The 23,591-nt window shown below is 37.0% G+C and overlaps 1 protein-coding gene across 3 annotated transcripts in view; it reads left to right on the top strand.

Annotated features, from left to right (window-relative positions):
- The window catches only part of KNTC1 (kinetochore associated 1), a 73,956-nt gene that overhangs the window by 6,476 nt on the left and 43,889 nt on the right, over positions 1-23,591 (top strand). For 2 of the 3 annotated variants that reach the window (XM_060612169.3, XM_078435870.2), the window contains exons 3-27: positions 72-192; positions 1,917-2,032; positions 2,385-2,463; positions 3,052-3,129; positions 4,396-4,430; positions 5,455-5,565; positions 6,328-6,421; positions 7,048-7,100; positions 7,307-7,422; positions 7,750-7,801; positions 8,741-8,839; positions 10,329-10,372; positions 10,473-10,538; positions 10,637-10,712; positions 13,680-13,805; positions 13,896-13,985; positions 14,580-14,633; positions 15,208-15,269; positions 18,840-18,951; positions 19,757-19,900; positions 20,087-20,143; positions 20,234-20,335; positions 22,098-22,217; positions 22,310-22,453; positions 22,968-23,066. In XM_060612169.3, coding sequence (XP_060468152.3) covers positions 72-192; positions 1,917-2,032; positions 2,385-2,463; positions 3,052-3,129; positions 4,396-4,430; positions 5,455-5,565; positions 6,328-6,421; positions 7,048-7,100; positions 7,307-7,422; positions 7,750-7,801; positions 8,741-8,839; positions 10,329-10,372; positions 10,473-10,538; positions 10,637-10,712; positions 13,680-13,805; positions 13,896-13,985; positions 14,580-14,633; positions 15,208-15,269; positions 18,840-18,951; positions 19,757-19,900; positions 20,087-20,143; positions 20,234-20,335; positions 22,098-22,217; positions 22,310-22,453; positions 22,968-23,066 — 2,250 coding nt within the window. Of the gene's footprint in view, positions 1-71; positions 193-1,916; positions 2,033-2,384; positions 2,464-3,051; positions 3,130-4,395; positions 4,431-5,454; positions 5,566-6,327; positions 6,422-7,047; positions 7,101-7,306; positions 7,423-7,485; positions 7,523-7,749; positions 7,802-8,740; positions 8,840-10,328; positions 10,373-10,472; positions 10,539-10,636; positions 10,713-13,679; positions 13,806-13,895; positions 13,986-14,579; positions 14,634-15,207; positions 15,270-18,839; positions 18,952-19,756; positions 19,901-20,086; positions 20,144-20,233; positions 20,336-22,097; positions 22,218-22,309; positions 22,454-22,967; positions 23,067-23,591 lie in introns of those variants that run through there. The other variant, XM_060612171.3, reaches the window with a different exon arrangement.

Raw genomic sequence — 23,591 nt, 5'->3', positions numbered from 1 at the left:
TGATACTCTTGGTAAGCATTGTTAAACTGTATAAAAACATTTTATTTTAGTCATGCTTTTCCCTCCCACAGGCCTCGTTAAATCCAAAGATACAAGCATGTAGCTTAAGTAACGGATTTATTATTGTAGTGGATCAATCAGTGATCCTGCTTGACAGTGTTTGTAGATTGCTTCAACTGCATCTTATATTTGGTAAGTCTAATGTAATGAAATAAAATAAATTGGAAGTCAGATATAGCTTTCTGCCAATTTCTACTGCATTGCCTTTTCTTTACTTCATTATTTCTAAGACTTGAAATTGGACTATTTCAAGAAATTAATCTTGAATGCCTTTTTGTACAAAGAGTACTAGATGCAAGGGATCCTGAGATTAGCCCCTTCCTCAGTAAATCTAAAGGGTACATGTGAAACAAAAATTGACTTTACTTGCCTGGTTTTTAAAATTAGAATTACTGTAGAAACCAGTTGAGCTCATTTGTGTTCACATTCCTGAATCTTGTACATAATTTCAATATCAAAACAGGTATTTGAATAGTTTTAGAATATGTATAGCCATGTAAAAAGTTTTTAAATTACTTATAAATTCTTCGTTGAGTTGAAGGACTTAAAGTATATGCAAATGTGGACGTAAGAATAAGGGACAAGTCAGTGAGTGTGCTGAAATATAGGTGAAAACATTGTGAATGCTTTTTCTGAAATTGTGAGTGGTGGTTGTTGAAGTGTTTGTTTAAGAACTTAGACAACAGAAAAAGTCAGGAGGTATGCATGTGAGAAGCCAATCCTGATCGCAGTATGGAGGCAAGGAACTCCTATTTTGTGGAATCTTAATGTATCTACCCTGAATGATCCACAAGATTGACAGTTTCATCATGGAGTAGCAGGCTGTGTTAACATGTAATACACTTGAAGAAAGTGTTTATGTCTCATCTTATCCACAAGGGCTATCCTGAGGACTCCAGTCAGTGCTGCAACATGCATGGCTCTTCCAAACTATCTTTTCTTGCTCTACTTTTTCTTGTTTCCAGAAAATTTAACCACCTTCTTACATATCATGTAATTTATTATGCTCTAATTGTTTACCATGTATTTCTGCCTTGGGATTTGAGCTCCATGAAGGTGGGACTCTTGTTACTATTCTTAGATATATGCAAAAGACCTAGGCCATTGCTTAGCATGCAGTAAGTGCTCAGTAAATATTTGTTCACTGAATACAAGAGTAACATTCTTTTAAAAAATTTTTTTTAGTTTATTTATCTGAGAAAGTGAGAATGTACAAGCAGGGGAGGGGCAGAGAAAGAGAGAGGAGACAGAGAGAATCCCAAGCAAGCTCTGCACTGCCAGTGCGGAGCCCAATGCAGGGCTCAGACTCACAAACTGTGAGATCATGACCTGAGCCGAAGTCAAACACTTAACCAACTGAGCCACCCAGGTGCCCCACATTATTTTATTTTATTTTATTTTATTTTATTTTATTTTATTTTATTTTATTTTATTCTTTTTTAAATAATTTATTGTCAAGTTAGCTTACATACAGATACAGTGTATACAGTGTAGTCTTGTCTTCAGTAATAGATTCCTGTGATTCATCTCTTACATAGAATACCCAGTGCTCATCCCAGCAAGTGCCCTCCTCAATGCCCATGCCCCATTTTCACTGCCTCCTCACCCTCAACCCCTCCCCCCCACATTCTTTTTTAATCACCACCTTTTGGAAGTATTTAAGAGAAACTTGAATAGTTGGCTTTTAATGACAAAATTTGCAAATTTCTTGTATTGATTGAAAATAAACATTTTCGAAGGAAGCTTATAACTTTTTGTTTTTTAGCGCAAAAAGATGGTTTTATTAAAGCAAGAGGACAAGACCTGTGGGCAGAAAGAGTTGTGGGAAGCTTGTAACTTTGATTTGAAATTTTCAGATACCGAAGTGGATGTAGTTGGCCTATGTCAAGAAGGAAAGTTTCTTTTGGTTGGGGAGAGAAGCGGCAACTTACATCTTATTCACGTAACATCGAAGCAAACATTACTCACTAATGTAAGACCCTGTTAATGTTTTTCTTTTTGTTACCTAAATTTGAAATTATCTCTTAGACAACGAAAACTAATAAACCGTTGCTTAATTTGTGCTTTAAATGGAAAAAATAATGTTCTTTACATGAAATTTTAAGAATCATACCTCAGAAACATGAAGTAAATGCAAAATTTAAAAATTAAGATTTGAAGATAGTATGCTTGTCCAAAATAGTTTTCCACTTCAAAATTAAAATGTTTGGAACATAGGCAGAATTATTGCTAATAATAATTGATAACCCTGGGCTTTAGAGAATATAACCCTTAATTATGTTTTCTGAGTTTAATCTTATCATTTGAAATGAATTTGCAATTAGGCTTTTATTCAGAAAGCTAATGATGAAAATCAGCGTACTTACCGGAATCTTGTTATTGAGAAAGACGGTTCAAGTGAAGGTAAGTTTTTTGAATATTTTTTAATGCTCTCTAATATCCAATCAAAAAATCAACTTTATAGTTAACAAATTACATGACTCTATTTTTATGCTTTTTATACAATGTTAAATTTTCTAGTGATTCAAGTAATATTATTGTAAGAAATAAGTTTTTTATTTTAGTCCTTTTCAGAGGTTTAAATGTTCTTCTCCTAAATATAATATTCTAAACTCATTTTTACCATTTTGAGAATTCTATAGATTACCAAGGAGAATTATATTCTTTTAAAATGTTTTTGTAGGTTTTAGCATATTTATCATATTTTTATTTCAACAAATGTTAACTATACTTAATTTATTTCAATATATGTAAGATTCTTTTTTCTTTTTTTTGGCAAATGAACTTTGATTTATAAAGTTTCAAGGAAGTTAACATTGTTTTTGCAAATAACAGTTCTTTGTAAATAAGCTTTATCTGTATCATTTGTATTATTTGATGATTAGAATTTAAATGAGCAAATTGACATATTTTTAAGCTAGGTCCAAACACTGGCTTAAATTTCATATCCACACACCTTTTAGAGAAACTGGTTTGATTTTCCTTCAATAGGTACCTATTATATGCTGCTGCTTACAAACAATGGATTTTTTTGTATTACAAACCTTCAGCTTGCAAAAATTCAACAAGGTAAGTAATGGATTTTACCTATTATTGATTTGCAGCAATATTTCTTATTAGTTTTGGGGTAAATTTTTAAATATTTTCTTTAAGAATATTATTTTAGGGGGCACCTGGATGGCTCCATCGGTTAAGCGTCCAACTCTTGATTTCAGTTCAGGTCATGATCTCACAGTTCATGAGTTCAAGGCCTGTATCAGGCTCTGTGCTAAGGATTCTCTCTCTGCCTCTCTCCCCTGTCTCTCTCTCACAAAATAAATAAATATTTTTTTAAAAAAGAGAGAGGGTGCCTGGGTGGCTCAGTCGGTTAAGTGTCTGACTTCAGCACAGGTCCTGATCTCACATTTTGTGAGTTTGAGCCCCAGATTGGGCTCTCTGCTGTCAGTGTGGAGCCTGCTTTGGATCCTCTGTCTCCCTCTCTCTGCCCCTCCCCTGCTCTCTCTCTCAAAAATAAATAAACATTAAAAAAAAGAGAATATTATTTTAGTTTCATTAGATTCTATGATACTGCATATATTTTTTTTTAAGTATTCATATTATGTTTCTCCATTATGAGGGATGCAACAGAATCTGAGGAAATGTACTTTGTTTATAGCCTTTAAGGGGTTTATAGCTTAGCTGGGGAGACAAGACACACAGTAGCATAATAATAAATGCTCTCCGATGGAAAGAATGAACCTGGAAACTGAAGTGACTATATAAACATGTTAACAATAACGGACAATAATTCATAGTATGTGCTAAGTGAATGGATGGACCATACATTCCTGTGAGCTGGGAAAGGTTAAGGAATTAGTTCAGAGCATGTGTTCAGCAAGTTCCTTAAATAGTCTGTATTCCAAGAACATACAAGGTCCTGGGGATACTACAAGACATAGTTCTTCATAGTGTAATGAAGAAGCCAGGCAAGTAAAAGAGCTCTTCCAAAATGGTGTGCAAAGTGATGAAGACTTTACAGGTAGGACTTCAGAGCTTGGAAAGAAGAGTTGGAGCAGGAAGAAGACCCTCTTAGAAGGGAGAAACATGATAAGGGAAGGTATGGAGAAGCATTCCAGGGACAAAAAGGCAGCCTGGCTGGTGTCCTGACTAGGACATATTGTCACAGTTTATATCAGTGGTCAAGGGCAAAACTGAAAAGTCAACATTTCTTTATTAGTTTCTGACCTGTGTTCTTCTCACTAGATTGTATGTAATTTTGACTTAACACACAAGGGTGACTTGTGGTATTTCGTAGGTTAATACTATAAATTTAGTCTGCTTTCTCCTTTCATACAGCAATTGAGAATGTAGACTTCAACACAGCAAAAAAGGTAAGAAAACAAAACCACATTGTCTTGTTGATTCTTATATTTAATATAAGTTTGGGGAGAGTGTTTCTGGATATTGTCTAGTGGCTAATGTTTTAGGAATCAGTGTGATATAACATTTTAATAACATTTCCATTTTAAAATGCATTTATAGGAGCACCTGGCTGGCTCCTTTGATGGGATATGCAGCTCTTGGTCTCGGGGTTGTGAGTTCAAGCCCCATGTTGGCTATAGAGATTACTCAAAAATAAAATCTTAGGGGTGCCAGAGTGGCTCAGTTGGTTAAGTGTCCGACTTCAGCTCAGGTCATGATCTTGCGGTTTGTGGGTTCAAGCCCCATATCAGGCTGTGTGCTGACAGCTCAGAGCCTGGAGTCTGCTTTGGATTCTGTGTCTCCTTCTCTTTCTGCTCCTCTTCCACTTGCTCTCTGTCTCTCAAAAATATAAACGTTTAAAAAAAATTTTTTTAATAAAATCTTAAAAAAATATCTTGGGCCCACTGGGTAGCTCAGTCAGTTGAGCATCCAGCTCTTGATTTCGGCTCAGGTATTCCCAAGGTCATAAGATCCCTGTGTTGGGCTCCATGCTAAGCATGGAGCCTGCTTAAGAATCTCCCTCTCCCTCTCTCTCTGCACCCCCAACTTGTGTGCTCTCTCTCTCTCAAAATAAAAAAATAAAAATAAAGCCTTTCAAAAAAAAAAAGATATCTATTTAAAAAAAACAGGAGCTCCTGGGTGGCTCAGTTGGTTGGATTTCTGACTCTTGATTTCAGCTGGGTTCGAGCCCTGTGTCATGCTCTGCGCTGACAGTGCAGAGCTTGATTGAGATTCTCTTTGTCTCTCTCTGCCCCTTCCCTGCTTGCACGGTCTCTCATTCCATCTTTCAAAATAAATAAACTTAGAAAATAAAACAAACAAAAAAAGTAAAAATGCATTTATAACAGATGGATTTAATTCATTTTTATCTTTCCAAGGAATTTCGACGGTGGAGCATATATATAACGTTCTTATTTTTTTTTAATTTTGCAGTTACAAGGACAAATCAAGTCCAGTTTTATTTCTACTGAAAATTACCATACTCTTGGTTGTCTCAATCTTGTGGCTGGAGATTTAGCCAGTGAAATTCCTGTGATAATTGGGGTAATTCTTTCTATAAAATTTTAGTTTTTTGCTTCAGAAGTGTTTCTTCATTAACATAGTTTTGGTTAAATTACAAATTAATTTGTAATATATTAACAGAAGCAGGGAAATTATAAAATTAACTCAGTAAGTATACCTAAGTTTCTCTGTTGGAAAATATTGCATCTTTATTTTCACTAGTTTCTTCCTGAAATTTAGCATTTCTTTCAATTATGAGTCTAGATAAAAACAACAACAAAAATCTAATTGTATTCAAGAAGTAGGCAAAAATTCAACATAATTATAGCATTTACAACGTTTTTACCTACCAAATTTGTATTTCATATTAAGAAGCAGGCACATTTGTCTATTCTGTGTATCTGGTTCAATATTTCATTAGGGTTTCAAATGATTTAATATTTATAAATTTTTTTTAAAAAGTTGTGGTTACTTTAATGAAATTACTTAATCAGAAACTATATCTCATACTACTGGAGGAGGTCTTGAAGTTTACCCCATGTCTTTGGAGTGAGTTGCCTGAATATGCCTACTCCTTATTAAATATTCACGTGATAACAGTGAACAGCAAACTTTGCTGTTCTTGCCATCCTGTTCTGTTGAAAGCAATCTAAGAGGGGAACTGGAAGATAAAAAGCTAGTTGGGCTTGAGTACATAAGTATATTCTGAAATATGTAATGTGTACAACTTGGGTGTTTCTGCTTTGAGGAGAATTCAGATCTAAGAACGAAATTTGCAGTTGATGTGCTATTTTACCTCTGTAGGGAACTGGTAATTGTGCATTCTCAAAATGGGAACCAGACTCTTCCAAGAAAGGAATGACAGTTAAGAACGTTCTTGATGCAGAGATTATTAAAGGTAAAATAAGTTCATGAAGCTACTTGGGGTCAACACTAACAAGTTTTAATTTTCAGGTCAGTATCATCCTGAGTCTGGCAAACAGGACATTTTACCTTACTGCTCTTTGAAACACGCCAGGTTAGTTAGATAATTGTCCATGTATGCTTGACATGTTGCAGTTTTTACTCTTCATTTTAGGAGATTTTACATTTTAGTGGTCATCTAAAAATACATAGAGGCAGGAGCACCTGGGTGGCTCAGTCAGTTAAGCATCTCCTGGTTTCAGCTCAGGTCACGATCCCGTGGTTTCATGACTTCAAGCCTGGCGTCAGGTTCTGGGCTGGAAGCCCAGAGCCTGCTTGGGATTCTTACTCTCCCTCTTTCTCTGCCCCTCCCCCACTCATGGTATTTCCATCTCTCTCAAAATAAAGTTAAAATATACATATGTATACACGTAGACATACATGTGTATATATATATATATATATATATGTATATATATATATATAAAGAGGTGAATGTGAGAATGCAAACTTTAGTTGTAGTAGGTCTGCCTTTCCATAAACATGATAGTTTATTATTTAAATGTGGCTATCTGTAATACAGAAATGTAGTTCTTACACACCTTGCTTTCTCTTTTGTAGGTGCAAAGAAGTTCCAGTTGATAGACAATCTACTTTTTGTTCTTGATACTGATGTATGTTTCTGATATTTCTCCTTCGATGTTTTCACTTGGTATTATGTGATATTTGTCATACTTAACAAAGATGAGAACTTTAAGTGGGGTGGATTACTATCTGGTGTGCTATGCTTTATTTCAGTACATAAATCAAAAAGATCCTACAATGTAAGATCCTGAAATATCATTTAGAAGATGTATCCGTGAAATGTCTCCTTTTGCAGAATGTGCTGAGCTTGTGGGATATTTACACTCTGACTCCCATATGGAACTGGCCCTCTCTTCACATTGAAGAGTTTCTTCTTACCACAGAAGCAGAGTCTCCTTCATCAGTCACGTGGTACATTATGACGCTAGTAGTGTTTCCTTTCTTTTAGAATCAGGCTTCTTGATCGTTGATTATGTATTACATTCTAACTAACTCTGGACAGACTGACAGGGTAAGGATCATTCCATTGCTGGCCAGATTCATTGAGAACAAATAGGTAGTTCAAACCTCCAAGTGGTTGTGTTAGAGTGTTAATCTGGGCTATAAACGTGAAGAAACCAGGTTCAGTGTCTTTTGTGGGAATCAATTTTAACCTTTAAGAATACCCCTTTGACTTAGCTTCTATGTACCAATTGGCAAAGCTTATTTTATTCACTTAAACCTTCTTTTCTCTCTTAGGCAAGGGATTACAAATCTCAAATTAGTAGCTCTGACAACTACTGCTGATAAGGTACTGGAAGATTTTATTTCACATTTGTCCATATTATGTGTTAGAAATATCATTAAGTAATATGAAAGTAGTTAAGTAGTGCCCACTTGACAAATCAGAAATAATCCTGCAGAGTTCTTTTTTCCTCATAAAAAAATGGGTATGTCTCAGCTCCCCAATAAAAAAAAAAATTTTTAATCTTTATTTATTTTTGAGAGAGAGAGAGAGAGACAGTGTGAGCAGGGGAGGAACAGAGAGAGACACACACACAGAATCCGAAGCAGGCTCCAGGCTCTAGGCTCTGAGCGTGAGCACAAAGCCCAATGCGGGGCTCGAACTCAGGAACCCTGAGATCATGACCTGAGCCGAAGTTGGATGCTGAACTGACTGAGCCATCCAGGCACCCCTCAGCTCCCTATTTTAAATGGAGCATTGCAGGATTAAAAATATCTACAAGAGGGTGCTTTGGTGGCTCAGTCAGTTAAGTGTCCAACTCTTGATTTCAGCTCAGGTCATGATTTCACAGTTTGTGAGTTTGAGCCCCATGTCGGGCTCTACACTGACGGTGTGGAGCCTGCTTGGGATTCTGTCTCTCCCTCTCTCTCCCACTCCCCTGCTCACTCTTTCTCAAAAATAAATAAACTTTAAAAATATATATCCACAAGAAAATGTTTGTTAGAGTGACTCATGCAGTTCTGGTACTGAGGAATTACATGCATCCTAAATACAAATTGTAGAATGAACACCAGATGCACGGTTTTTTATTCAACAGATTTGAAAGGTGGAATAGAGCATAATTTTATATGTAACATTTAAATAATACAGCAATGGTCTTTGTTATAAAATTGTTTTTGCATTTAGTTTTGTACTGTTTTAATCTAGCCACTTGATATGAAGTGCTGTCTTATCCTTGTAGGCTTATATGACCTACTAAATTAATTGCTCTTCTCTTTTTCTTAGATGAAAAATCTCATGGTTTATTCATTACCTATGATGGAAATACTGTATTCTTTGGAAGTATCTAGCGTTTCATCTCTGGTCCAGTCAGGAATTAGCACAGTAAGTTGATGTATATTTTATGCTTTATAATAAAAAAAATTAAGAATAAGCTAAGGGGTGCCTGGCTGACTGAGAAGAGCATTCGACCCTTGATCTTCGGGTCATAAGTTTGAGCTCCACACTGGGTGTAGAGATACTTAAATAAATAAAAACTTAAACTAAGCATGAGTGGAACTAGTGTAATACCTGAATAGAGCTCAGGTTTATAACTATATTTGTTGTTACCAGAGGTTCTCAAATATACTGACAAAACCAAGTCTTCATATAAGAAAAAGAAAAGCACATTAATCAAATGAAACCTGAACCATCTGCTTATTCAGTTTTCTTGTGTCTCCACAGGAAATATGAATGATAAGCAATTTGGGCGGAGGGTCATTGCTTTTACTGATTTATCTTTTAATTTTAATCTTTCAAAAAACATTTTACTACATTTGTTTTGTGTCTTCACACACAGATGCACACATATGCACACACACAGACACACTATATTTTTCCAAACTATTTGGAATTTACTTGCAGACGTCATGGCCTGTTACCCCTAAATGCGTCAGCAGGTCTCTCCTGAGAATAAGGGCATTTTTCTATAATACCAGTATTAAATTTGACATTAATACAATACTGTTCCGAAATACACCATCCAGATCCAAATCTTACCAATTGTGCCAATTACTTTAAAGCTGTTTTTTTGTTTTGTTTTATTTTTGTTTTTTCCTTAGTCCAGGATCTAATCAAGCATCATATATGGAATTTTGTTGTCATGGTCACATGCTCTACTATAATGTGCAATAGTTCCTTAGTCTTTTTTTTTCAAGACATTGACATTTCCAAATCCTAGCCTGTTGTGTTGTACAGTGTCCCTCTATTTGGATTTGTCTGGTTATTGCATCATAATTAGACACATGCTGAGCTTTCTTGGCAAGGATACCACATAGGTTATACTGCATTCAGCTGTGTCATGTTAAGGGGCTTATGTCCATTTGTCCTATTACTGATGATGATGATAAATGTGATTACTTGGTTAAGGCAGTTTTGCCAGATTTCTCCACTGTAGAGGTGCTTTTTCTCCTTTGTAATTGCTAAGTAAATTCTCTGGTATTATTTTGAAACTATGGAATATCCTTTTTTCCCAACAGTTTTTCACAGTGAGTTTAGAATCCATTGATGAATAATTCTCACCTAAACCAGTTGTTACCTTAGTAACCAAAATGAATTATTTTTTTAAATTTTTTTTCAAAGTTTATTTATTTAGAGAGATACAGGGATAGCGTGAGTGGGAGAGGGGTAGAGAGAGAGGGAGAGAGAGAGAATCCCAATCAGGACCTGCGCTGTCATCACAGAGCCCCCTGTGGGGCCTGAACCCATGAAACCCTGAGATCATAACCTGAGCTGATACCAAGAGTCAGACGCTTAACTGACTGAGCCACCCAGGTGCCCCTAAAATAAATTATTTCTATGTTTCAGTTTTAAACTTTTTTTTTTATTGTTGTAGGATACCATATACCTTTTGGAAGGAATTTGCAAAAATGATTCAAAGTAGGTCGTTTTGTTTTATTAAATAAGTCGTTAAATAGCAGCTAAGTTACAATTTACTTATTAATACTATTAATTCATTCACCCTGAAAACTTTTTTCAGACTATCTGAAGATTCAGTCTCTGTTGTAGTACTCAGGTGTCTTACAGAAGCTTTACCAGAAAACAGGTAAGTTCTCATATTCTTTTAACCCTTACCCCTTAATGATAACCTTAAATTCCCTGATTAATAAAGATTTCACTGAAATTTGTTTTTCACTTCATCAGATTGAGTCGGTTACTTCACAAACACAGATTTGCTGAAGCCGAGAGCTTTGCTATTCAGTTTGGACTAGATGTTGAGGTAATCATGAATTCATTTGTTCATCAGACGAGCATTTCTTCATGTAGTAGAGACTGGGGAGACAGACATGTAAGGCGTAATTGCTATTTAGTATGATCAGTCCTATGATTAAGATATGACCGAAGTAGACTAGGAATTCAAAGGAGAGATGGAAATATACTGGGGCAGAAAGACTTCACAGAGATCATTTTATGTCAGATCTTGACGATGTTCCCGATAGTCCAGGGGAAGGTAGGGAATTCTAGGTGTAAGGACAGCATAAGTAAAGTGAGGGAGGCGTAGTACAGGGCTTCCAGGAACTCCCAGTAATTAGGTAAGAGTAGAATGTAGGTTATATGCACCATGCAGTAAAAAGAACTGATAATGGAGAACTAGGTGATCAGAGCATGGGGAGCCTTGTGTGTGTTGCAGAGGATTTAGGTTGTGTTCTGCAGGTGACAGGGAGCTAATACAAGTGTCCTGATTACACTGTCACTGTGTAAAGCTGGAGAATTGCTTGGAAAGGGGCAGACTAGAGGTGTGAAGACCAGTTGGGAGACTGAACAGCTTTCTGTGGGAGCCCGAACTAGTGCAGTGAGGTGGAGATGTACAAGAGGGAGGTCTGACATGAGAGGCACGGGGGAGGTGGAATCAGTGGGACTAGTGATCAAACATAGGGAGGGACAGATGTAGGGATTGGACTGGCGGGACGCTGGCTCAGCATACTTGTGGGATGGGGACGGCCCTCCCTAAAATGAGAAGTATGTGTGGAAGAGCAGGTAGTGGTAAAAGCTGAAGGATCTGCTTTATAAAAACTGGAAACGAGCCTTTATGGTAGGAGGTTGGAGAGTGATCTTAGCTGAATCTAGAGGTAGGTAACACCAGGGGATGCCTCAGACCACTTGGGAAGAATGTGTAGGGTAGAGAGATCTCATGTCAGGATGAGATCCAGCATGTGGGAAGTTGAGGAAGAAGGGCTGTATACATATTTGGGAAGAAATAAAGGAGGAAAACCACAAGAATGTATGATTATAGATAGAAGTCAAGGAAAGAGAAACTTTAGAGTCTAGTGCAAAGTGATCAACAGTTTCAAATACTGCAGATAAGATCAAGTATTAAGGGGCGGGCTCCTGGGTGGTTCAGTCGATTAAGTGTCCAACTTCGGCTCAGGTTGTTGAACTACTGACTCGATTTCAGGTCAGGTCATGATCTTAGGGTCGTGGGATCAAACCTGTGTTGGGCTCCATGCTTACAATTCTCTCTTTCTCTCTCTGTCTCTGTCTTTCCCCCTCTACTCCTCTCCCCTCCTTGTACTCTCTCTCTCTCAAAAAATAACAAATAAGTAAATATAAAAATAAAAGATGACCACACAATTATGTTGCATGTCTAGTTTTCTAAGTTTGTCAAAGGTTCTTTAGCAGCTAGAAATAGCATGAGTTAGAAATACCCAAAACTTCAGGTTCCTTTTTTATAAACCAAATACCAACTTTGATTCTCTGATTCCGAAAACTAAAAATGATAAGAAAACATAGTTTCTCTACTTCTGTTTCTCCTCCCTGAAAAACTTGCACTGATTTTTTATTCTGTTCACTTTTTAATTTTACTGTTATTTGTATTTATTTTATTTTTTTAATGTTTTATTTATTTTTGAGAGAGAGAAGCAGAAAATGAGCAGGGGTGGGACAGAGAGAGAGGGAGACACAGAATCTGAAGAAGGCTCCAGGCTCTGAGCTGTCAGCACAGAGCCCGATGCGTGGCTCGAACTCGTGAACCGCGAGATCATGACCTGAACTGAAGTTGGACGCTCAACTGACTGAGCCACCCAGACACCCCAAATTTTATTATTATTTTTAAAGTAATCTCTATGTCCAATGTGGGTCTCGAACTCACAACCCCAAGACTGAGTCACAGGCTCTACTGACTGAGCCAGCCAGGCACCCCCATTCGCTTTTTTAAAAAATAGTTATTGCAAAATTTTCAGATGTTCAAAAAGGTAATATAACACTCACATAGTCATCACCCTACTTAAAAAAAAAAAAAAAAAGATATTACCAATATAGCTTAAGACCTCTTTCTCTTCTTCCCAAATACATCATTCTCCTTACCCCAACCAGAAGTATCCATTATTCTGATTTTGGTGCTTAATACTCCATTAATTTCTCTATCTCTTTGGTCATATAACTTTCTAAACAACTCACAAAATGGTTTTGCATGCTTTAAAATGTTACATTTTTAAAACAGAGGGGCGCCCTCCACCCTCTTAGGAAATATTAAGTCTTTACTACAATCAGGTTTTTCCTACATTACTCCCCGGGATTTTCAAGACATGTCAATGACCTACCTAATCAACATATCCAACAGACATCTTCTAGTTTTTCTTGGTTTTTTGGTTGTTTTGTTTTGTTTTGTTTTTTTGGGAGAGAGAGAGGAGAAGGATAGAGGGAGAGAGAATCCCAGGCAGGCTCCATGCTCAGTGCAGAGGCTGATACTCAGGGCTTGATCCCACAGCCCTGGGATCATGACCTGAATGGAAATCTAGAGTCAGTTGCTCAACCGACTGAGCCACCCAGACGCCCCTGTATCGTCCTCTTTTAGAAACCAGCTCCATCCCTTTGGAACTGCATAACTTCAGGTGCATTCCTTACCCTTCCTGGAGTGTCAGTTTTCTTGACTGTATAATGGGAATATTAATATTCACCCTATAGAGTTAGGGTGAGATATAAATGTTTGCTCAGGTTTTTATGAGAATTAAATGAGATAATTCACATAAGGCTACTCGTGCCCTTAGTTAAGGACACAGTGGTCTCCATAACTCTTAGTAATCTGGATTACCTTTTGGTCATCTAAGTGTTAGCTTCTTTACCGTTTACTCCTGGGCCATATGAGACTTAACCCTTTTCAATAACAGTCTATTGCCTGCAGTCTAGAAAGTCATCCACAGGCATTATTTTGCTTCAAGTTGCTTAATGTAGCATTTCTAAATTACAGCTTGTATACAAGGTGAAATCCAATGATATATTAGAGAGACTAGCCTTGAGTTCGGCGGACACCAGCGAGCAGACTAAATGGCAAAAACTCGTAGATGAAGCTAAGGAAAATCTACATAAAATCCAGGTGTGTTTCCCCTGTCATGTATGAGAGTATTCGGATTGATGGATTGAATAACATTTGGTTGCCTCATTATGTCTGGTATTTCTGAACCAGGACGATGAATTTGTGGTGAATTACTGCTTGGAGGCTCAGTGGATAACCTATGAAACCACCCAGGAAATGCTAAATTATGCAAAAACAAGGGTAAGTTTTTATAACATTTGTACCTGATAGTTTGTCTTGTGCAAGATAAACCGTCTCAAAAAAAAAGAATTGTGTCTCTATCATAGACCTGTTTTGTTTGTTTTTTGTTTTTGTTTATTTAATGTTTATTTATTTTTGAGAGAGAGAGCCTGAGCAGGAGCAGAGAGAGAGGGAGACACAGAATCCCACGGAGGCTCCATGTTGTCAGCACAGAGCCCGATGTGGGGCTCGAACTCACAGACCTTGAGATCATGACCTGAGTCGAAGTCAGACACTCAACCAACTGAGCCACCCAGGCGCCCCATCATAGACCTGTTTTTAAAGTGCATTTTTACGCTGTAGTTTCCCCTCTGAACTTTGATCACCACTGCTAGTTTTATTCCTTAAAATTAAGGTGTAACACATGGGCAAAATGTTATGAGTTGTTTTCATAAAATGCATTATTTTTTAAAGTATGTCATTTCTTTATTGTTCACGGTTCATCTCAGAGTTCAGTGCAATTTGATAATTTGTTTCCTTTCACAGAAAATCCATCTTTCATGAAAAAACTAATATAGCAGATACTCTAACTGTGTTTCTTATTGTTCATCTTAGCTTTTGAAAAAAGAAGATAAAACTGTTCCTGTCTATTCTGATGGCTTAAAAGAGGTAATTACATTGGACTTAATTTGAGGGCAAATATGTACCTTTACAATATGTTTTTCAGTTCAAGATAGACCTATGTTTTTTCAAGAGTGTTATTTTAACTCTTGTTTTCTTACTGAAAAGTGGGAATAACAGTACTTACAGGGTTACTTGGGAATCAGATGAATTAATTTATATAAATCATTTTGTGTAGTGCCTGGCACCTGTTAAGCACACAAATAAATGTAAACTGTGACGGTGATTATCAGAGTACAAAAGTATAATCCAGCTGGATTTTACCATAAGGCATTTATAAACCACTGGGAAAACTAATTAATTTTGAAGGGCACCTATAGTCAGTGTGCAAATGCCTTCTCTTTTGCAGTTTTATTGCATTTAATGTGATTGGAAGTGTTTCCATTAGTCCACGTTGTTTTTGTTTTGTGTTACATAAATGCAGCCCTATTTATGGGAATTGACCAATAATATGGGATGAAATGGGCATGTGTATAAGACTTCTGAAACAGAATGCCTAATTTTTGGTGTTTTTAATTGTTATTGCTTGCAACTTTCAGATTATCAGATTATTTCTATTTAGGTACTAAGGGCTCATGCAAAATTGACTACTTTTTATGGAGCATTTGGACCAGAAAAATTCAGGTGAAAAATTCCTCATTTTTCATTTTTAGATTATGAATTAGGTTTTAGTTTAGAGTGTCATGAAAGATACAGTATTGCTTTGACTGAAAGTGTTTCTGGGAATTGAGTGATGGAAAATACTATTTTCCTGATGAGTTTTAGATACTCTTCTGCACCATCCTTGGAAAACTGATAAATTTGAAAGGTGGGGCACCTGGGTGGCTCAGTTGGCTACGCATCCGACTTCGGCTCAGGTCATGATCTCACGGTTCATGAGTTCACGCCCTGCATTGGGCTCTGTGCTGACAGCTCAGAGCCTGGAGCCTGCTTCAGATTCTGTGCCTCCCTCTCTCTCTGCCCCACCCCTACTTGCACTCTGTCTCTCAAAAATGAATAAACGTTAAAAAATTTTTAAAAATTTGGAAGGCAAATTTAAGTGCATATACCTTTGCCCTAGCAATTTCACTTCTGGCAATTGATTCTGTTAGATATACTAACACGTACACCAAGAGTAGCATTATTTACATGTATGAGGTATACCTTAAAGATAAAACAAGTTACGGGGCGCCTGGGTGGCTCAGTTGGTTAAATGTAACTCAGTTTCGGCTCAGGTCATGATCTCACAGTTCGTGAGTTCAAGCCCTGCATTGGGTTCTCTTCTAACAATGCAGAGCCTGCTTGGGATTCTTTCTCTCCCCCTCTCTCAACCCTCCCCAGCTCAAGCTTGAGCTCTCTCTTAAAATAAATAAACTTTAAAAAATTTTTTTAAAAAGATAAGACAACAACAAAGAAGTTTTATTGTTTTCCTTATGACTAGTCAATCTCCCTTTCCCTGCTAATTGCAATATTATGCTAACAATCTGGCATGTATTTGTCTGTCTCTGGACTTTGTATTTGGTTGATTTTATATTCTTTATTCACCAGTATGAAATAGTCTTGATTAATGTAACTTTAGAATGTCCTATTATCTGGTAGACTAACCCTACTGTACTTTCCTTTTCAGAATTTGGGGGGGCCATTTTCTCATGTTTGTTTTTCTGTATGATGTTTGGAATGAGAATCAGCTTACCCAGCTTAAAGAAATCTTATTTTTATTGGGATTTTAAGTTTTTATTTTTTTTATTGGGAATGTGCTGAATCTAAGATCAATTTGGGGAGAACCAGCATCTTTACAGTATTGAATCTTCCTATTTAAGGACAGTATGTGTCTTCCTACTCATTCTGTTCTTTTTTTATGTTCTCAGCAGTATCTATTCAGTTGCTTTCATACAGATTTTGTACACTTTTTGTTAATTTTATTTTAAATTGTTTTCTACTGTTATAAATGGGATGTTTCATCACATTTTTGAAAGACATGACAAGCTGTTGATTTTTTTAAATTGCTTTCTAACCAGATACTTTATCAAATTCCTTTATTATTCATAATGTTTCAGTTGATCTAATTTTTTCCAAGTATATAATTATATATTCATTTTTTTTTTTTTTTAATATTTTAAAGACTTTCCTGATGAGATGAGTGGCCATGTTAATGAATGAGGGTTTTTTTTAAATTTTTTTTTAACATTTATTTATTTTTGAGACAGAGACAGAGCATGAACGGGGGAGGGTCAGAGAGAGAGGGAGACACAGAATCTGAAACAGGCTCCAGGCTCTGAGCTGTCAGCACAGAGCCCGACGCGGGGCTTGAACTCACGGACCGCGAGATCATGACCTGAGCCGAAGTCGGCCGCTTAACCGACTGAGCCACCCAGGCGCCCCATTATATATTCAAATAATGATAATTTTGCCTCACTTTTTCTCTTTACCTAATCTCATCAGTGCATATAGAGCAGTATTAAATATAGTGGTAATAGGTATCCTTCTCTTGTAACTGGCATTTATGGGAATCCTTATTTTGCTTTACAATTAAGCATGATATAGGCTTTTAGTGTGTTTCTCTTTTTATCATTTTAAGAATTTTAAGGAGGGGCACCTGGGTGGCTCAGTCGGTTAAGCGTCTGACTTCGGCTCAGGTCATGATCTCGTGGTTCCTGAGTTCAAGCCCCGCGTCATGCTCTGTGCTGACGGCTCGGAGCCTGGAGCCTGTTTCGGATTCTGTGTCTCCCTCTCTCTCTGACCCTCCCCCGTTCATGCTCTGTCTCTCTCTGTCTCAAAAATAAACGTTAAAAAAAAAAAAAGAATTTTAAGGAAACATTCATCATCCATTTCTGAGCCTTTTGAGAGATAGAATGCACATGAGCAGGGAGGGGCAGAGACAGAGGGAGACCCAGAATCCCAAGCAGGCTCCATGTTGTCAGCACAGAGCCTGATGTGGGGCTTGAACTCACGAACCATGAAATCATGACCTGAGCTGAAATCAAGAGTCGGATACTCAACCAACTGAGCCACCAAGGCACCCTATTTCTGAGCTTTAATCAGGACTGAGTTGGTCATACATTACTGGTTATAGCCAAAGACTAGAAATAACCTAAATGTTCAACTGTGGGGGACTAGTTAAATAAAGAATAGTAAATCCATGTCATGGAATAATACGTAGTCCTTAAAAAGAATAACGTTTAGGGGCGCCTGGGTGGCTCAGTCGGTTAAGCCGCCGACTTCGGCTCAGGTCATGATCTCGCGGTCCGTGAGTTCGAGCCCCGCGTCGGGCTCTGTGCTGACAGCTCAGAGCCTGGACCCTGTTTTGGATTCTGGGTCTCCCTCTCTCTGACCCTCCCCCGTTCATGCTCTCTCTCTCTGTCTCAAAAATAAATAAACGTTTAAAAAAAAAAAAAAAAAAGAATAACATTTATGTGTGCTAATTTGGTATAAGCACCAACTTAATGTTAAATGAATTTTTCAAAGAACAGATAATATATAGAAAATTCTGATTTATTTTAAAACATAAAATGGGGGCACCTGGGTGGCTCAGTCAGTTAACCATCCAACTTCGGCTTAATTTTTTTTTTTTTTTTAACGTTTATTTATTTTTGAGACAGAGAGAGACAGAGCATGAACAGGGGAGGGTCAGAGAGAGGGAGACACAGAATCCGAAACAGGCTCCAGGCTCTGAGCTGTCAGCACAGAGCCCGACGCGGGGCTCGAACTCACGGACCGCGAGATCATGACCTGAGCCGAAGTCGGCCGCTTAACCGACTGAGCCACCCAGGCGCCCCCCAACTTCGGCTTAGGTCATGATCTCATGGCTTGTAGATTAGAGCCCTGCATCAGCCTCTGTGCTGACAGCTTGGAGCCTGGAGCCTGCTTAGGATTCTGTGTCTCCCTCTCTCCCTGACCCTCCCCTGCTCACTCTCTGTCCTCTCTCAAAAACAAATAAACATTTAAAAAAATTTTTTTAATACTTAAAATAATTGCTTGTTATGTAGTGATTATCTCAGGAAGGACCTAGAAGAAGAGATATGGCTTTTGGAGAAGATAACAGGAGCTCTACAGGTCTGAGATAAGAAGAAAACATGCTTTTCACTGTATAATCTTTGGAACTTTTTTTTAACTTTGAGGAAAAAACTAATTAAAATGTCTAATGGTTTCTCCTTGCAATATATAACTTTAATTTTTTTTTTAAACCACTAATTTTTTTCCTCTCTGACTTTGCAGTGGTAGTTCTTGGATTGAATTTCTGAATAATGAAGATGACCTTAAGGATATCTTTTTACAGCTAAGAGAAGGAAACCTTGTTTGTGCACAGTACCTTTGGCTTCGACATCGGGTAATATGTTTTGCGTTTTGTCCTTAGTGGCTTTATGGCTCCTGGGATAGGTGATTGAATCCGTTGTCTTCACACGGATGAGAAGGGTCACAGGTGTGAGTGGGTAATGGAATGTTTGATGAAAGTATCCTGATGATATTAAATTAGAGGTAAAGATACCTTAGAAACATATTTTATCTCATCATTCAAATCTAATTAACTCCTAAACTTAGTTCAAAAGGCAACATTTTGGGGCATCTGGCTGGCTCTGTCGGTAGAGCATGTGACTCTTGATCCTTGGGTTTGTGAGTTCGAGCCCCATGTTGAGTATAGAGATTACTTAACAAGATCTTTAAAAAAAAAAAAAAAAAGGTAACATTTTATTACATGATTTATTGATGGGCTTTCTTAAGTAGTGTTGGTGGAGAGGGTGTTCCTGTTGCAGCTCAGATTGTGGGAAAGGATTGCCCATTAACACTGCTCCTCTGAATCCCTTCAATGTTGACAGATATACTTAGGTGCCAAAAGTGGTATCTTGGTGTGACGTCAATAATGGACACGTTGCTTGTTAGGATTTGTACTTTGACCTGCTGCTAAATTTTCCTTTCTCTGCCAGTTTCTCTCCACTTAATTTGTTAGTTGGTACTTGTTGCCATGAAAGCTCGTGGAGTTTGTGGCTGCCGGTGACTCACTGGTATAGAGCAAATCACCCTTAGTGCTCATAATTAAATCAGTACATTATTTCATAACAAGTCTTTTCCATTTTGGGAGGCTGTCACTTTAAATCTGTCTGAGAGGTCTTAATTTCTCACCCTGTATAATTTAGGCAAACTTTGAAAACAGATTTGATGTGAAAATGCTTGAGAACTTGCTCAACTCAATTTCTACACCAGTCTCTTTGCAAAAGCTTTGTCCATGGCTTAAAAATGATGTGATCCCATTTGTGAGAAGGGCTTTACCTGAAGGGCAGGTGAGTTACCTTTAGTATTTCCATTCTGGATCGTCCAAGTCCAGTCTTTGCCTTATGTCATAGTAAATTACACTAACACCAGTTAGTTCTTTATTGTCTCTGTTGAGAGATTACCAAGGGGGGTTTTAAATTATTCCAGTGATTGTCTGCCGAGTATTTTATTTTTAAGTAATATGTCTGTTTCAGAAAATTCTGGCAAAATGGTTGGAACAAGCAGCCAGAAACCTTGAATTAACTGATAAGGTAATACCAGTATAATTTACACTGAACAGACATTTCAAACACTCCCAGTGGCTTACAACATCACGTTTCATGGCTTGTTACTCTTCACAGGCAAACTGGCCAGAAAATGGACTTCAACTGGCAGAAGTATTTTTTACAGCAGAAAAACCAAACGAGTTGGTGTTGGTGTCCTGTTGGCAATGGATTTCCTTGGTATGATCTGGATAATGAATTTTTAGTAGTAAAGCACTCAATTTATATTAAAGAGTTTGTCTACGTGTACTTAGAAATACATCCATTTCTTAAATTTTCTGTTTATGAGTTCTTCTTTCATGTAGTTTTAAAATAAAAAAAGAAAATTTTTCTTTTTTTTTCTTTCTGATTCTCCTGTCACAGCTTCAGCCTATTTTAATGCTCTGTTTTTCTCTATTGATCAAACCAAATGGGAAACAGTAGATAAACATACTCCTAAGTAGTATAATTGGGATTTTCTGCATTGGCAGCATTTCATAGTCCTTTAAAAGAATGAAATTTATTAATGCATTAGGTTTAGTTTTCAAAGACTTACTTAAACCAGCAAACCACTCCCTGTTCTGATTGCATTTCTTAGATTTCTAATAGCCATTATGGCTTAGGTACCAGTGAATTTTTTTAAAGATGAAACTGAAAAAAATTCTGGGTCTTTTTTGACTGAAAAAAATAGCAATGCTAGAAAGGGAACTAAGCTCAGAAATGCTGTTGTTATGTTTGATGTTAATTTGAGGTTCATGAACTGAATTAATAATTTGGTTTCTGAATTTTTAATTTCTTTTTCCCCTTAAGTTTCTAAAAACTAGAAAGCATTCATAAGTTTGTCGGGGTACCATAATTCATTTATAAACTAATATGTGAGACATCCCCTTACAATTTCAACTTGGAAGTATTAAGGACTTAAGTGCCAGAAGGTATGACTTTATATAAGGTCATAATATGCGTTATGAAATTGCATTGATTCCTTAAATTTCTAAATTTATCAAAATACATACTAAATTTCCTCCTTTCTGACACAGCAGATTCTTGCCAGTAATTGTACTTACTGATTATATACTGTTAAAAATTAAATGGGAATTTTTTTCTATGCATTTCAAGTATATTGATATATGTACATTTAATATATGATGTATATTGATCATTATAACAGATTTTTCCATAGAAGAGATTTTTCTCTTGCTTATAAAATACTACTTTTGTCTTTTCTCTGTTGTCTTTTATCAATAGTGAAAATTGTGTTCTTGTATATAAGTTTAGGAAATGTTACAATTTTATATGTGATCTTGATCTGTATAGAGGGGATATTGAGGGCCATCGAAATGATGTTTTTATACTTAAGTATAAAAATATTACACTAGCATTCAGGGGTGGCTCAGTCGGTGGAGTGTGCGCTCTTGATCTCTGGGTTGTAGGTTCAACCCCATGTTGAGTGTAGAGATTGCTTAAAAAATCTGAAAACAAAATAAAAATAAAACGTTTTAAAAAATTACACTAACATTGAAGTTTTTCTGTGTATTTTTTTTGAGAGGGAAAATTGCTTTAGATTTCTGTTGGATTCTGATCTGTCAATTTGTACTAGTGTATGAGTTAAAATTCTACAAAATTTAAAGGTATTAGGTGCAGATTTCCCCTTAAGACCATAATCATGGCCAATTCTTATTTTATATGAAATAATTCTTTTTTTTTTTTTAAGTTTATTTATTTATTTTGAGAGAGACAGAGACACCACAAGTGGGGAGGGGCAGAGAGAGAGGGAGAGAGAATCCCAAGCAGGCTCCACATGGGCAGTGCAGAGCCCAGTGTGGGGCTCAAACCACGAAGCCATAAGATTATGACCTGAGCCAAAACCAAGAGTCAGACACTTAACCGACTGAGGTACCCAGGCACTCCTTATCTGAAATAATTCTGACTTTTTGTATGTTTCCTTCTCACACTTCTGTTTTAGAAGGATTATCAAAACACAGAGGAAGTATGTCAGTTAAGGACTTTGGTAAATAACTTGCAGGAGTTGATCACATTGCATAGGAAATACAACTGCAAACTGGCCCTCTCTGATTTTGAGAAGGTAAAAGTCTAGACTTATCAGAAGTATTAGTTTTTAATCACAGCCACTATGGCTAGAGCTTGCATCTATACCATCTTTCTTTTGGCATCCAGGAGAATACAACCACCATTGTGTTCCGGATGTTTGATAAAGTGTTAGCCCCAGAGCTGATTCCTTCCATCTTAGAGAAGTTTATAAGAGTTTACATGAGGGAACATGGCTTGCAAGAGGAGGAACTTCTCCTGCTCTACATAGAGGTAACTTCTTTAGATCTAGTCTTTTTTCCTTGCCTCTGTGCAATGTGTCATTATATTAAACATTTAACCTTTAAGAAATGTCATACTTTACCATTAGGATTTATGCAGCATGTTGTATTGGCAAGGTTATGTGGGATAACTGCCACTGATTGATGGTAACCTTGGGCAAAATGGGATAATATAATTAATTATTCCTCCAAATTGTTATTGTGAAATAATAGCATAAGCTCAACAAGTGTTAGCAATTATTTTCACACATTAATAAGCTGCAATAATCTTATTTGTAAATTCTTCAAGAATGTTTCCTTCTTAAGTTTTCTGTACCATATAAAACTAAAGGCCAAGGCTTTGGCAATTTTGTCTTTCTCGAGTATTGTTTAACATTCATGGCTAAGTAGTTTTTGTTTTTGTTTTTTTTTCATGTCCATAAAAGCTATTTATCTCTATCTGTGTTTTACTTTTTGTGTATGTGAGAGTTTTAAATAAAAAAGTATATATGTTTATCCCCTTTTAGGATTTATTGAAGAGATGTAGCTCAAAGTCCACCTCACTCTTTGAAACTGCATGGGAAGCAAAAGCCATGGCAGTAATAGGATGTTTATCTGACACAGATGTAAGTACGTCGTGACCGTGCAGATTTTCCTTTTGAGCGTTGCATCTTGTCTTAAAACTTTTTCTCTAATCACAAAAGCAACACATATTTGTTTAAAAAATTTTTTTCAGGGCGCCTGGGTGGCTCAGTTGGTTAAGTGGCCGACTTCGGCTCAGGTCATGATCTCGCGGTCTGTGGGGATCTGTCGAGCCCCACATCGGGCTCTGTGCTGACAGCTCAGAGCCTGGAGCCTGCTTCGGGTTCTGGGTCTCCCTCTCTCTGACCCTCACCCCGTTCATGCTCTGTTTCTCTCTGTCTCAAAAATAAATAAACGTTAAAAATAAATAAATAAATAAATAAATAAATAAAAATAAAAATTTTTTTTCTTTAATGTGTATTTATTTTTGAGAGACAAAGACAGAGCATGAGTGGGGGAGGGGCAGAGAGAGGAAGACACAGAATCTGAAGCAGGTTCCAGGCTCTGTGCTGTCAGCATAGAGCCCAATGCAGGGCTCAAACTCACAAACCATGAGATCATGACCTGAC

Source organism: Panthera onca, chromosome D3 (genome assembly GCF_046562875.1).
Source record: "Panthera onca isolate mPanOnc1 chromosome D3, mPanOnc1 haplotype 2, whole genome shotgun sequence".
NCBI classification, from domain to species: Eukaryota; Metazoa; Chordata; class Mammalia; order Carnivora; family Felidae; genus Panthera; species Panthera onca.
This window is presented reverse-complemented; position numbering and strand designations above follow the sequence as displayed.